The 14,684-nt window shown below is 36.4% G+C and overlaps 1 protein-coding gene across 1 annotated transcript in view; it reads right to left on the bottom strand.

The window, feature by feature from the left end:
• LOC118492195 (11-beta-hydroxysteroid dehydrogenase-like 2) overlaps positions 1-14,684 on the bottom strand; it is a 44,343-nt gene that overhangs the window by 3,904 nt on the left and 25,755 nt on the right. Inside the window, exon 4 of the mRNA XM_035990029.1 lies at positions 2,543-2,674. Coding sequence (XP_035845922.1) covers positions 2,543-2,674 — 132 coding nt within the window. The remainder of the gene's footprint in view (positions 1-2,542; positions 2,675-14,684) is intronic.

Consider the following 14,684-nt stretch of genomic DNA (forward strand, 5'->3'; position numbering starts at 1 on the left):
AAGAACCGAACACAACCTTTTGAAGCTTTCGCGTATAATTGACCTTGTTGTAGACAATGTTTATAATGTAGAAACTTACTATTCGTTTTGGGATGATTGTACTAGTTAGTAGTTAACTAGAATACTAGCAATATGCAAACTTCCATTTGGTATAAATTATTAATGAAGTATTTTGGTTTTATACACGTGTATTTTATATTAAATTCTTATAAAATGAGACGGGTGTTACATTATTATTATCTTTAACTAATTAATTAATTATAAAGACTATTATCCTCAACACTAATTTTTTTTTTGCTTACACACATCAAAATTTTCTCTACACATTTTGAAATTTACCCTACACTTTATCATACACAGCTCGTAATTTACCCTACACGCCTCGTAATTTATCATACTCTAAATTAATTTACTTAACGAAAAAATATATAATTGTAAAATAAGTTACAAATTTAATAAAGTTAGCTATTAAAGAGAAAAAATACAAATTAATGATCCATGTAAGTTTACCAAAATACGTTTATAATAAAATTAATTACAAATATTAAATAAAGCAAAATCAAGTATTCTTATTAGTTCAATTTTTTTTTCTTTTTTTCTTATTACAAAGAATTTCTTCTCGGTTAAACCCTTCACTATATACATATATAACATTGTAGAGGGGATACACAAGGGTTTTCATGGTTTTGTTAACTCAAGTGAGTTTTCATTTTTGTATTCCCTTGAATATGCATGTATATATATATATATATATGTATATATATATATATATATATATATATATATATGTATATATATGTATGTATAGTTAGATAAAAAAAGCTCTCAAGTGGGTTTTCATTTCTTTCTCACTTTTGGTCCAAATGGTCACTGGAATTAGTTTTTATGTTAAATTGATGTTAAATTACCTTTTTACCTTTGTTATAAAAAACACACCGCATGGACCATTCAATACGTTTACTAGGATTATTACTATTTTAAATTATATAATTACTAATTTTTTTTATTAATATTGCTTTTAATATTATTATTATTATTATTATTATTGTATATTAAAAGAGATAAGAAAACTTATATTATATAAGAGAAGTCCACCCTATTTGAGAAATTTGAGAAGCAATCTGCACCATACATTTTCTCTAAGCAAAAAATGCAAAAAAAGGTGAAAAAAATGCAATTTTTTTTTTGGTAAAATCGTAGCTTTTTCTTTAAGGATTAAATTTTTTTTTTGGTAAAACCCTAATGCTAAACCCTAAAGCTAAACCCTAAACCATAAAGCTAAACCCTAAACCCTAATGCTAAACCCTAAATACTAATGCTAAACCCAAAATAACACTTATTTTTCAATTTTTAACATGTATATACATATATGTATAAATGACAATATACATATATGTATAGTTAAAAGATTAACAATATACACATGTGTATAAATTCCAAAAAAAAATTAAAAAAAAATAATAAAAAATTAAATCTTTAAAGAAAAAGCTTCGATTTTTCCCAAAAAAAAAAAAATTACATTTTTTTTACATTTTTTTTGCATTTTTTTGTTAGGGAAAATGTGTGGTTCAGAATGCTTCTCAAGTTTCTCAAATAGCCTACTACTTCTCACATGATTCTTATCCTATATATATATATATATATATATATACACATTTAAAACAAGCATTAACGAATAGTATGTTTATTATTTTTGTTTAATTTTTATTTTCACCTTTATATTAAGTTTTTAATTAATTAAATATTTATAAATTTGGGTTTTCTATAATAACCCTTAAATAATATTAAATACATAAAATATAATGATTTATTGTTAAAAGCTTTTAAAATTCTTCAATTTTTTTAAGTTCTGAAATGACCCTTATCCTATATATACACAAACAAATGAGATGAGGGTAAACATTAGGGTGTAAGGGGCGTAAGCGGTGAGTGAAATCGGTGACCCCATTCACCTAAGGGGAACACCGCCGCCATCCCTTAGGTGAGGCAATTAGGGGAGTGAAATCGTGGGTCGTTCACCGATGAAGATTGAAGAGAGAGGGTGTGGGGTCCATTTTTTCCACCAATCAATGCTTTTCTTCTTCTTTTTTTTTTTTTTAAAAAAACCAATTCACCTAAGAGGGGAGTGCCGCCATCAAAAAGGGGTATTAGAGGAGTGTTAGAGGGGAGTTGACGTGGCATTTTATGGTTGGTTATGTGTAAGAGGGGGGACTCACGTAAGAGGTGAGCACCCCTTACACCCTTATAATTTAAACTAGTAACACAAAAACAAGTGTAATAACACATATATGATTATCCGTAGGTTGTATATAAGAGGTTAATTTGTGTGGGCTTATGTGGGCTGGACATTCCCTCCCCATCCTAAAGAGTCGGATCCGCTCCTGATTTTGCTAATGTCATTTTAACAGTGAACCCTTTTCTTGTTATGGATAAAAAGTGTTTAGTGTCAATCATTTTAAAATATACTTAGAGCAAATGCTAACTATGATTATTGATCAAAGACAATTTAAATAAGGATATATGAAAATCATTCAAAACTTACATTATAGATGCTTGCTCTTGGGGTGGCGAACCAACCCCCACAAGAACATAACGTGATGATTTTCCCTTTGTTCCGCCGTAAATGTGGAAGTGCACAATGCGTGGTGTACACTGATCCCCAAAAGTTTACATCCTGAAATTCCAATAAACGTTAAGTTATGGATGTTAATTGCAGGTCAATAATAAACATAATGCAAATAAATTACTCATTCAAACAGGTAAAACTACTTGTAACAAATAATATAAGACCATGTGTAGTGATCTATGTCCAAGGTATGAGATCCATGCCACGTTGAAACCTCTCCATGCCACATCATAGGTGAAGCAACAAAACACCCCTTTAGCCATGGTTAGAACCATGCCTCCCCCCCCCCCCCCCCTCCATGCTCCCTCCACACTTAAAAGTGATGCTACATTGAGTATGATTCAGCTTCCTCCATGCCCCTGGGCATGTAGTACTATCAATGGTCTAATCCTCATATTTTGTAATGTTGGGTTTTGTTTTATTAGGTTTTATATTTTCCATTAAAATATTTAAGAACATTACAAAAAAACAACATTTATGTATACTTAAACTTCTAGGTTATACCTTTCAATATAAAAAGCGACCAAACCAACCTTTTACATTATTATTTTTTTTTTTTTTTTGCAAGAATCAACATTTTACACAAACTACGTTTATTTTCTTGGTTAAGTCACCTCACACGCAACACATGTGATGGTATTTTGCTCCTTTTCCATAAAAAATGAAAACAAAAACTTTATATATATAAATATGTCTTTCTCTCTTTATCTCTTACCCCTCTCTCTTTCTTTACCTGTTTTCCACCATAGCCACCACCACCACTAGGCACTACCACTACCACCTCCTTATCCTTTTCAAGGTTTTCCATTGCACCTGCTTCCAAACTAATCTCTACATCAATCCCCCTTCAACCCTCCTTTGTGGCATACAAATAAGCCATTCCATCAAACTGGTTATTCGCCTCGCTCCAAACACTTTCCAGTTTAGCAAACCCGAAATGCACATCATACATTTTAAAACCTAGGGGAGCCTCTAACCGCCACGCAGTTCACAATGGTGTCCTTATACTGAAATATGATCGGATTACTCTCCCATTCCTTGTTTCGGGCTTCGATCTCCTTCGCATCGTGCGAATTAGTCTCTTTCTAGATCAACGCCATCGCGAATTCCGAAGAGTTTGTTTGCAACAGTTCGGTATTGGCTGTGAAAATCGCGCTAAATTAGCATTGTGTTCCCAGTTTAATAAACAAAAGAAAAGAAGAGTAAATGAATTAAGGAGAGAAAAGAAAATGAGTGGAAAGAAAAGATTTAATTAAATATCGTGTTCCCGAGTTCGAGAGAAATAAAAAGAAAACTAAAGATTTTATGTGTTAAAAATGTTTTCCTTCCGAATCTCTCCAATTTGGAAGGATTTAAAATAAAGGAAAATTGTTAGAACTTTTGAGATCGTTGATACTTGTGCTGGATTAGTTTAGTCATAGTTTGTAGCTATTTTGAATGTACAAGGGCTTATTTTGTAATTCTCTAAAAGTAAAGTTCCTGACCTAGTGTAGATAAGATTCCAGCAAATTTATAAATTTGCTGGCTAATCAGGAACACTATATATAGCCCACACATTGTAACCAACTCAAGCTTTTGGCTCTTGAATGAATATTGGTGTTGTTACATTCTTGTGTTGATGTTGTGCTCAAATCTGATATCCAATGTGTTTTATTGTTATATCTTATTGTTTGGATTCAATACAACACTTGTTGTATTCATTAATCCATTAGCTTCACATTCATCTTTGATCTTTCTTAACTTTTCATATCTCAAACACCTAATCAATAGGTGTTTTGGGTTAAAACAACCAACCACTGTGATACGGATTCGTTTTGGGATCTACAATTTGGTATCAGAGCCTTAGTGCTCTTGGTTGTTGTGTTCTTGTTGAGATTTTTCATAGTTTTGAAGGTTTTTCAAGAGTTTCAAAGTTTTCAAATTTTTGGACTTAAAATGGATTGATTTGGTGTGTTTAATCGATAGGTTGTTGTTAATACATGATTAGGGAGTCATTTTGGACATTTTGATACATCAAAACATGGTTTTTGAGCTGTTTTTGAGCTGTTTTTGAGTGATTAGAGGGTTTTAGTTCGTGTTAAACCCTCTGTCCAGCGAAATTAACTTGAAGACAACGAACAATTTTTGAATATAGCGAAATTAATTTTTGAATACAGCGAACACAGCGTTGAATATAACGAACTTAATCAAATCGTTGAGAAACTCATCGCAGGATCACTAATTTCGACGATCATCATTCGAGCGAAATTACTGATCATCAACGAAATAGTGTCAAGTGACCCTTGAGCGAAATTATCGAAGGCGACTTCGAGAACTGTGATACTGAACCACATCGTTCTTATCACGGTAATCGGCGGAATTAATCTAACCATCGTCTGTGTTGTGTTTTGTCAGCGGAATTATCGTGTTCGCTCGTGCAGGACTACCTAAAGCATCAGCGAAGTTCGAAGATCTGTTAGCGAAATTGATCGAGTCTCCTTGGTTATCGGCGAAATTAACTCTGTTATTGTTCATCTGTGACTTGTCAGCGAAATTAACTTCTGATCAGCCCCATTTTGTCTAAAACAAGCAAAGATGTCGTTGAATCAACTAAGTCCAATTGCTCAAGCGGAACTTGAGACTGGAACCACCACTCGACCACCAAAGTTGAAAGGTGCTGAAGACTTTAGCACTTGGAAAACTCGCATTCAATCATTCTTCGAGTACACGGACTACAATCTGTGGCTCTCTGTCACCGCTGGACCCCACATTTCAACGGTTGTTCGAGGAGATGCAGTAGTTGCCAACAATGATGCAACTACCTTTACTGATGAAGACAAGGCTCTTATCCAATGCGATCGTCGTGCTCATGCTGCCTTAACCATGGCAATATGATCTTCTACAGGCAAGTTCGGTGAGCGTCAAATTTTTCAAGGAAATTTGCATTAAATGGAACCTCCCAGAGCAAGAAATTTGAAGTTCGGAGTCAAAATAGCCCAAATTTTAGCAAAATTGTGAATATTTCGAAATAAACAATATTTTAAACAAAAATGGGCACGTTTTACGAGAAAGTTTGAAATCAACGAGCGAAATTAAAATTGTTTGAAGTCGCACTTTTGGCGTCGGGATTAAGATACCAGCGAAATTATAATTTCGCTGGTTATCAAAATTCACATATATATAGATATTTTTTTAACCTTCAGTTACTTTCAAATTTTTCAAATCTTATCAAAAACGGTTTTCATCTTCTCTCTTACTTATCACCGGACACTCTAATAAAATCGACACAAGATTCAAATCCAATCAAGATTATCAGGTAATCTCCTTCACTCAATCACTGCTTTCACTTCTTGATCGGTTCGGATTAATGGTTCATGCTTCAAACATTGTGTGGGTTTCGGTTTTAAACATTGTGTGGGTTTCAGTTGTGATTAACTCTATTTTGTTCTTGATATATTACAAATCTGTTGATTATGTTAGATGATACAAGTATAAAACCGAGTAAAATCCGACATTACAGTGACTGCATATGCTCAGATTTGTGCAAAACTCATGCTTGACCGTTTGGATGTTAACTGTTAGGGTTTTTAAAAGGGTTTAATAAGAAATATATGGTGCCAGCGAATTAGATTTGATGATAGCGAAGGTAGCGAAATAATCCTGGTCACGGAAGATCAAAAGTCTCGAACGCGAGTTCGAGCAACCAGCAAGACAATCTAATTCGCTCGTGTAGCGATTTAACATGTTGTCTTCGCTGGTAGACTGTTTCCAGAAACAAAACTCTGTCATCGCTAAGTTCGCTAGCGAAATTACCTTGGGAACAATGTCCATGATCCGAACTCGATAACCGGGTTACTAGCGAGTTCATCGATGACACGAGTGATGATAGCGATTATGTCGATAATCAGTGTCTGGTCAGCCAGCGAAGTCAGCGATGATCAATCTTCGTTGACTGATCTAGTCTCTGATCCCGATAACCAGCATCAGCGATGACAAACCATGGCCTGGCAGCGAAATTAAGCTTAATTTTTTTAATTTTTCAAATTCTTTTAATTCTTTTAATCAAATATTTAATATAATCTCGTTTAATTTTTGTAAATACTGTTTTGTGCATAGTTTCTTGTGTAAATATCCATTCTAACTTGCCTCGTTTTACGTGACATATGCAGTATGGTGAAGAACCTCGAGTGGGATAAAACGCTGAAACATAATCAAAGCATCAAACTGGATGAAGTGCCTCAAGATTTTGAAGATGTAGTTAGATGGGTGCGTTCCAGCAGAATCGGTTATGCTGTGGAGACATTCGTTAAGGTTTACAAGATTCACATACAAGAATTCTGGGAAAACGCAAAACCTGAAACTATCAACAACAAAAGAGGGATAGTGTCAACGGTTCGCAACAAAAGAGTAGAGGTAACTGAAGACAGGATCCGCCAGGTTCTGAAGCTACTAGACAATGATCAAGATCCTTTAAGCCTGAGCAAAGATGATATTCTTGATGGTTTTCGAGGAATGGGTTACGCTGGAGATTTCCGTCAAAAGAAAGAAATTAAGAGAGGAGGACTCACCAGAGACTGGAGATTCATTGTTCATGTTATTTCTATGAGTCTGGCACACCGAAAGGGTGGTTATGATGGTTTGAACTTGGAATGGTTGGCAGCTATGATAAATCTGTGTCTTAATCAGAAGTTTAATCTCTCTGGCTTAATATTCAACTATATGCTTGAAAATGTAAGTGGACCAACGTGGGCGATGTATCCAAGATTCGTTCAGATGCTGATCAATGACCAATACAAGGATCTTCTGTAACACCCCAAAACCCGAATGTTTATATTGTTGTATGTTCCTTTAGGATTTATTATGAAATAAGTAACTAGACTAACTAACCTAGTTAAGGGAAAGGTAAAAAGCTAAGGAAATATGAAAATGGTGCCAATTATGTTTAATTATCAAACATGGGGGGCTAAAGTGAGGTAAAATGAAAGTTGAGGTTATATATGAAATATGCACACAAACACACACACGTACGTGTGTTCTGGAAGGAGCCAGGAAGCTCCATGAGAGCTCAAGAACCCTAATCAAGAAATCATCAAATTGAAAGGTTAAATGAAGCTTAAACGCATAACCGAGCACGGATTATTGATCATCTTCACAAGGGGATCGCAAGGTATGTCTTTAAAGTTAGATTTATGATTATGCCCGAAGTGGGTTATGTTGTAAATTTCGAAATTGTATGAAATTGAGTATGAGTATGTGTTAGAATCCTCATTTGGAACATGAATTATGCATGGTTTGGGTTAATTTGATGTTTATATGTGAAACCCATTTGGTTATGGTGATGATGACAACTTGAATGATCACCCATGTCTAATTCTTGCTTAATATTGATGTATTTTGGCATGCACGATAGATTCTTGTGAGAGGAATTGAAAGAAATGTGATACTAGTATGTTTAATGATTATGTAGAAATGATTCATGATGATTAGAAGGAGGGATTTTGGTGAATTATGTATGAGGTTAGAAGGATATGCATGAATTAGTTGTACATTAAGCTTAGATGGTAGTACGCACACAAGGTGTTTGATGAAATGCCTAAACGACAATAATATGTGAAATCCGTACCATAAGCTTGAATGATGTGATGAATATATATGGATTGTTTGATCGTATTAGTTTCGACTTAAGAATAGTTATGGAACGAATGAGAATCCTAGAAAAGAGTAAACTTAAATGATATTGGCGTTAACTATGAAGATGTTGTTATGAATGGAATGGTATGTATATGTGTATATGTAACTATTTGATTATGCGACCAAATACGTCCTACCAAATGAGTATGAAGCATAGATGGCATAATGACTATGTTCTAACATGTTAATTTGTGAATGAATGTGTGTCTAAGTTGGAAATTGAAATGCTTGATGGTTGACTTTATGGAAAGTCAACAATGGTAGGAATGTTGTAAGGTGGATCTCTTATCATAAATGTACGGTTTAGGAGGTCAAAGTGATGCACGGTATATTCATAGCGAGATATGTAATGGCGTGTTTATATTATGCGAGTAAAAAGGATCTAATTGTTAATCTATGCTATGAGTTGCAAGAAATCCACTAATGATAGTCAATTGTTGAGCATAGATTTATCATGATTGATGCTATGTGTGGCCTTGTTTACTAACAAGGGTATTAATGTATGGTCATGTAAGGATAGATAGCATGTCTACGGGCTCAAGTACGGAGGCTAACGGGTCAAAAGAAAGCATGGAACCTATGCTTGAACTTGGACGCTCAAGGTAAGTGACTTCCGACTCACTTCTTAGTATGTATATAGAATTTTCATGTTCATGATTGTGGGGAAATTATGTAAGGTTATGTAATGATGAAAGCATTAAGGTAATTTGATGGGTTTAAACGGGTCGAATAATTATGTATAAGTAAGGTAGCGGTAATGAAATTCGTAAAGATTACGGACCCGGGGCAAGGATTCTTAGTCTAAAATGCAGGGAAAGGTTTTACGGACAATTAGAAACAAGTTATGTTGAGATATGCATGAACGGGTCAAAATTTGGAAAAAGGGAAATAAGCCGAAGGCATAAGAGTCATAAAGTTAGGTAGTCCAAATATTGGATTTTTACTCCATGTGATGGAGAATTAAATTACGGTCGCGTAGGAAAAAGAATCGGGTAAAACGGATCAAAAACGAGTAAGTTATGCGAGTTTTAGTATTAAAAACGAAGGCTGAACTGGGCATCACCGTAGCTTACGGTGCCCACCGTAAGCTATGGTGGGTGCTGGGCATTTAATTCTTCCGTAAGGCAGTTTACTTCTACCGTAAGTTTTTGGGGCCACCGTAAGCTACGGTAGCCACCGTAGCTTACGGTGGAGGTCAGGTGTAAAAGTATTGTTTATGTAATTTCTTCGTTTTTCTTCGAATTCGGACCCCGTGAACCCATTCCAAGCCTCGTTAAGTTTTTATAATGTCCCTTAACCTACCAAATGGCTTGGTAAGTTACGGATGAGTATGAAACTCATTTTTCAGATCAGAAACATACCCGATAGATATTTTGAAAGCGTTTAAGATGTGCGAATAAGAACGGGGTATGTAAGCGAGTATGCGGGGTAATGAATTAAGTACGTGGGTATGTATGTATGTATGTATGTAGATATGTATGTAGGTAGGTATATATGTAGGTAACGGTGTAGGTGTGTATGCGAGTAAATATGCATGGGCGTAAGTATTATGTATTTAAGTGTGAAGGTGTATATGCGTGTAGGTGTGAACGTATATATGTGGATGCCAGTATGCATGTATAACCGTATGCCAGTAGGTAAGTACGTATGCTCATATGTTTTCAATAATATTGAGTATTGATGCTAACAACAGTCTACCTTGAGAATGAAGAATAATGCAGGTACAATGTTGAAGTCTCACCGGGGAGTGGATACTCAGACGGAAATGCCTAAGTGCAAAGGAATAACGAGATAGAAAGTAAAAGTGTATGAATCTTGTTACGTTCATGATGTGTACTAACGTTTGAATTTGTATGGTAAGTGTAGGTTGTACGAGTCACGGAGGATCACTGAGGAGTGGAGATCGAAGACCGAGTCACAAGTTAGATTGTACGGGAATGTTTGAATAACTAATTTAGTAAAATAGTTTATGTTTCTATTTCGTAAATGAGTTCGATTGATGTATTCATTGTAAATGTGTCACCTTAAAAATGAACTTCAAGTAAGTTAAGACGTTCATAATGAAAGAAATTTTATGGTACGTATTTTCCGCTGCGTCTTTTCAGTTAAAGCGTGTTAGGGTGTAACATCTTCCAAACGATGGAAATCTTTACAAGTTTCACGTCCCCACAAGCCGTCAGTACACTGAGATCAAGACTAATGAATGGGTGCTGTTGCATGACTGGATGTATCGAGCTGAGAGATTGCCTCTGGTAAAGGAAGCATATAAAAAGTACAAGGAGGCAGTTAGAGAAAAACAACAACGAGCTGCTCAAGCTCAAGCCGAGGCAGCTGCAAAAGAAGAGCGCTCGAAAGGAAAACGGAAAGAGAAACAGGCTGCTGAAGATGAGCAACCGAAGAAGAAAAAGAGATCCGAAGATTCTGAAAAATTCATGAGTGCAGGCATCCAAGCGGGAGAGTCTGAAGAGCACCGTCGTCACATTCAAGATTTGAAAGCGATTCACGCAATGGAAGAAAGGGAAAAGAGGGAAAAGAAACGCAAAAGAAAGGAAATATCAGTCTCAGAAAGACCAGAGACAGTGACTGAGGAAGTTCAATCGTTGAATGATTTCGTAGATGCAATGATTGTTGACCCTGATGAAGCTTCAACAAGCAAGGGCCCCTCCAAAGTGTCTCCTGTGAAGCCAACGAGGGTTTCAAAGCCTCCAGTACCTCCACAAAGGGTTCGACCCTTTCAAGAACTTTACGACAAACGGATCAAAGATACTGGGCCCTCAGTTGCCAAAGAAATTTGTCTGCTGAAGAATCAAGTAAACGACACGAACTTTCTGAGGGAAAAGATCAAGGATCAGAGGAAGAAAAACAAAGAAATGAATGCCTACATGGCTAAGCAATCCAAGTTCTTCAGATTCCAGCAAGCGGGGTTGGAGAAAATGTATAGAATGATGAGAAAAATGTGTGAGCAAATGAAAGTGAAACCCATGTTTTCCTTTGAAGAAATCTTCGACTTTGAGGGGTTCGTGGAAGAAGAAAATGCTTGAAAGGAAAAGGAGGCTGAAGCCAAGAAAAAGCGTTTGGAATCGGTCGAAAAAGTAACTGAGGGAAACGAAAGTGATGAAGAGGCAGTGGATCGAGATGATATGCCGGCAAAATTTCTCGAATGGGGTCTTGAAGAAGAAGTTCTCTATGAACAAGATAATGGAAAAACATTCTCTCGTGAGCACCCTGAATGGTTCAAGACTGAGAGAGAACGACTCCCAGATTTCTATCAAGTAATAACAGTAGAAAAGAGTGAAGCTACTGATAAGATCATCAGCTGGATGTACGACAATCTTCGAGGAATGTTTGTGGTGAAAAGACGTGGTGGAGTAATCCAGTATTTCCAGACCAGATTTGATCTTTTCACACTTCCTAGGTGGGATCTGCGGGAACTTGGTCGTCTAGACATATTAAACCCAGAAGAAAGAGGAATCGGGAGGGATTTCGAGCGGATAATTGCCAAAGAAAGCAAAAAGGGTTTCCCCAATCATGCTCCGCCGCGTCCAAGACGCAGAGTTTCAAAAACAACTATTGATCCAGTAACCGGAAAGGGAAAAGTGACGTGGTTGATCAACCCTGCCAAAGTTGTCACAAGGATCAAGCTTCCGGAAGAAGTACCTGTCACCCTCAACGACTTTAAGAAATGGTTTTACGACAGCAGGACTGGTGAAGCTGTAATAAGATCCAATGAAAATGTGGATATTCGTATTCTGGATCCGATGGATGTTTTTATGTTTGGGCTCTCAGATCTAACAATGTTGAACGCTAGCTGTAACAACTGTCAATAAAACTGGTAATTAGAATAATAATTATTCAATAAGAAAACCCTAATTGAGACACCCAAGTAATTTGGCATAAACCCTGAAATTCCCGGAATAATCGGAATCAGGATCAGGGCCCCTAAAACTCGAGGGGGGCAAACCCTAAATGATAATTATCTAATTTAAACCGTTGCTAGATGCTGATTGGTTAAAATTATTGATTCACCAAGGCTACAACCGAACTCAGCTAGGCTAGGAAGTAGGCTGCACCCTTTACGGACCGTAAGCAGACCAGGTTCCCTTACGGACCGTAAGGGGTTAGGCATACGGTCCGTAAGGGAGTCGAATTTCTGGCTATAAATAGCCGACATTGGCACTTAAAATGTGAAGTTAAAACGACGTAAAACTTCTGTGTGTACGTCGAGTTACATACAATACAGTTCACAACACACACACACGATCACGAGGTGCTGCCGCAATCAGGGTAATAACTCGATCGCTATTACGATTCAACGTCCGATCGATTATAACTATCCAACGATAGTCCGGGTGCTGCTCGAATTGAGCTTGTACTTTGATTATTTGTCGTGATTTCGACTTGAATATTAGAGTGCTGTTCGAATTCGGACTATGCTCTGTTATTCGTTGTGAATCCGACTGAATTATCGAGTATTGCACTGATTAATCGTTGTGAGGGTTTAATCTCGTGAATTGACGTAACTGCTGTATTAGTTACTAACCTGCCTGTGTGTGCATTGTGTTAAACTAGGTTTAATCAAGGCTAATCAGTAGGCTTATATCTATTGCTCGTTAATCTACAATGTGAGTCATTCCTCTTTTATAAACTCTTTTCTCACAGTTTGTGAGTCAACTGCTTTACAAAACTCCAAGTTATTTTCAAAGGTTATAATTACAGGGATTAAGTCTATGTAATCACCATATTACAGCCGGTATGTGGGGTTTTGTATACATTACTTATTTCCCGTCACACTTGGACAAACGGGTGGCCAAGGGGTGATCTGACCACAGTCACAGACACCATTGGACAAATGGGCTAGCCAATGGTTGGTCGAGTGACAAATACTGTGGGTAGTTGGTTTGATATCAGAAACATTGTAATTCCCCTTAATACTGTAATTTATAACTAACGGGTCGTTTTAGAAAACAGAATGATTCACTCAGTATTTACCCGCTGACAAAACCTTTTTCAAACATGTTTCAGGTGATCTGTGTTATCCAGGAAAAGTGCAGTAAAGCACTACAAGCTCAGAGAAGTGGCTCATTGTGAATAAATAAATAAAACATGTTTTGGCAAATAATGATTTCTGTGTGAAATCAACGTATTGTAAATTATGGGAATTTATCCCTAACAACTTTGTGTAATATATTAAACGAGAAATTTTTACGGTAAAAAGATCCTATAATAAAAGACTTCCGCTGCCGCATAAATCAGATACCCCGGATATCACTGGACTGCTCGCGGCTCCCGATTCCGTCCAGGGTGGGTCGGGGGTCGCGACAGAAGGTGGTATCAGAGCTAATATTTAATAACTATTGAGCCACTGATCGAGCCACTGATTTAAGCCTATTATGGAATTAAGTATTTGACAAAATACTTAATTTTACTAGTTATCATTCTAAGATTATTTGTTGTATTAACTGATTATTTGTTAGTTACAGTATGGGTAAACAAAAGCTGTCTGCTATCTATCACAAATTAGATATTGCATCTTCTTCTAAAAACCCAGTAAACCTAGAAGAAGGAATGTTTGTCCGCAAGGCAAACTATGAGAATCCTCTTTCCCCAGAGAAAAAGGGATTCGATACTTAAAAAGAGTCAGGAGAAAAAGAAACCCCGAACCAAGAGAGTTAGGTTTAACCCAGAAGTCCAAGAATTGGGTAATAGTACACCTTGGGAAGATAAAATAGACAAGAAATGGGCAAATCTCTATATGCTAGCTACTGTAGCAGAAAATGCCAACCTCTAAATATCTGATAAATTGGGTCTAGTTAGAGAAATCACAATCCAGTAAATAAATAAAATCCTAGTGTGTTGATTCCTGTTGTCCTTTGTATAAATTATGCAATAAAACTTCAGTGTTTGTTTGTTAAACTTTGTCCCAAAGTTTTAACATTACATTCTTGTATTTTGCATATATACTATGCAGCATGAATGAGATGTCGGAAGCATTCCAGAATCTCAACTTATATCCAGTGCCTATCGAAGTCTCTTACGACCTTACTGGTTACATTGCTGACATAGAAGAACCTGTGGAATTCAAAGCTCCACCGCTGGAAAAAGCCAAACCTAAAAAGAAGAGAAGATACGTAGGGTGGAGGAAAGTACGTCGTAGGAAACCAGCCACTAGGAGACTTCCCAAAATAGAAAACCCTGTGAGCATGAACAAGGGAAAGGAAATAGAAACTGGAGAAAGTTCGAAACCACCAGAAAAGGAATTAGGAATAGACCTAAAGCAAAAGGGAATAGAGATCGGAGAAAGCTCTAAACAGTCTGAGGAAATCACGTTCCAGGACGAAATAGACCGCCTACTGGATAATTGTGATGTTCTAGAGCCTATCAACGATAA

The sequence above is a fragment of the Helianthus annuus genome, chromosome 5 (assembly GCF_002127325.2).
Source record: "Helianthus annuus cultivar XRQ/B chromosome 5, HanXRQr2.0-SUNRISE, whole genome shotgun sequence".
Lineage (NCBI taxonomy): Eukaryota > Viridiplantae > Streptophyta > Magnoliopsida > Asterales > Asteraceae > Helianthus > Helianthus annuus.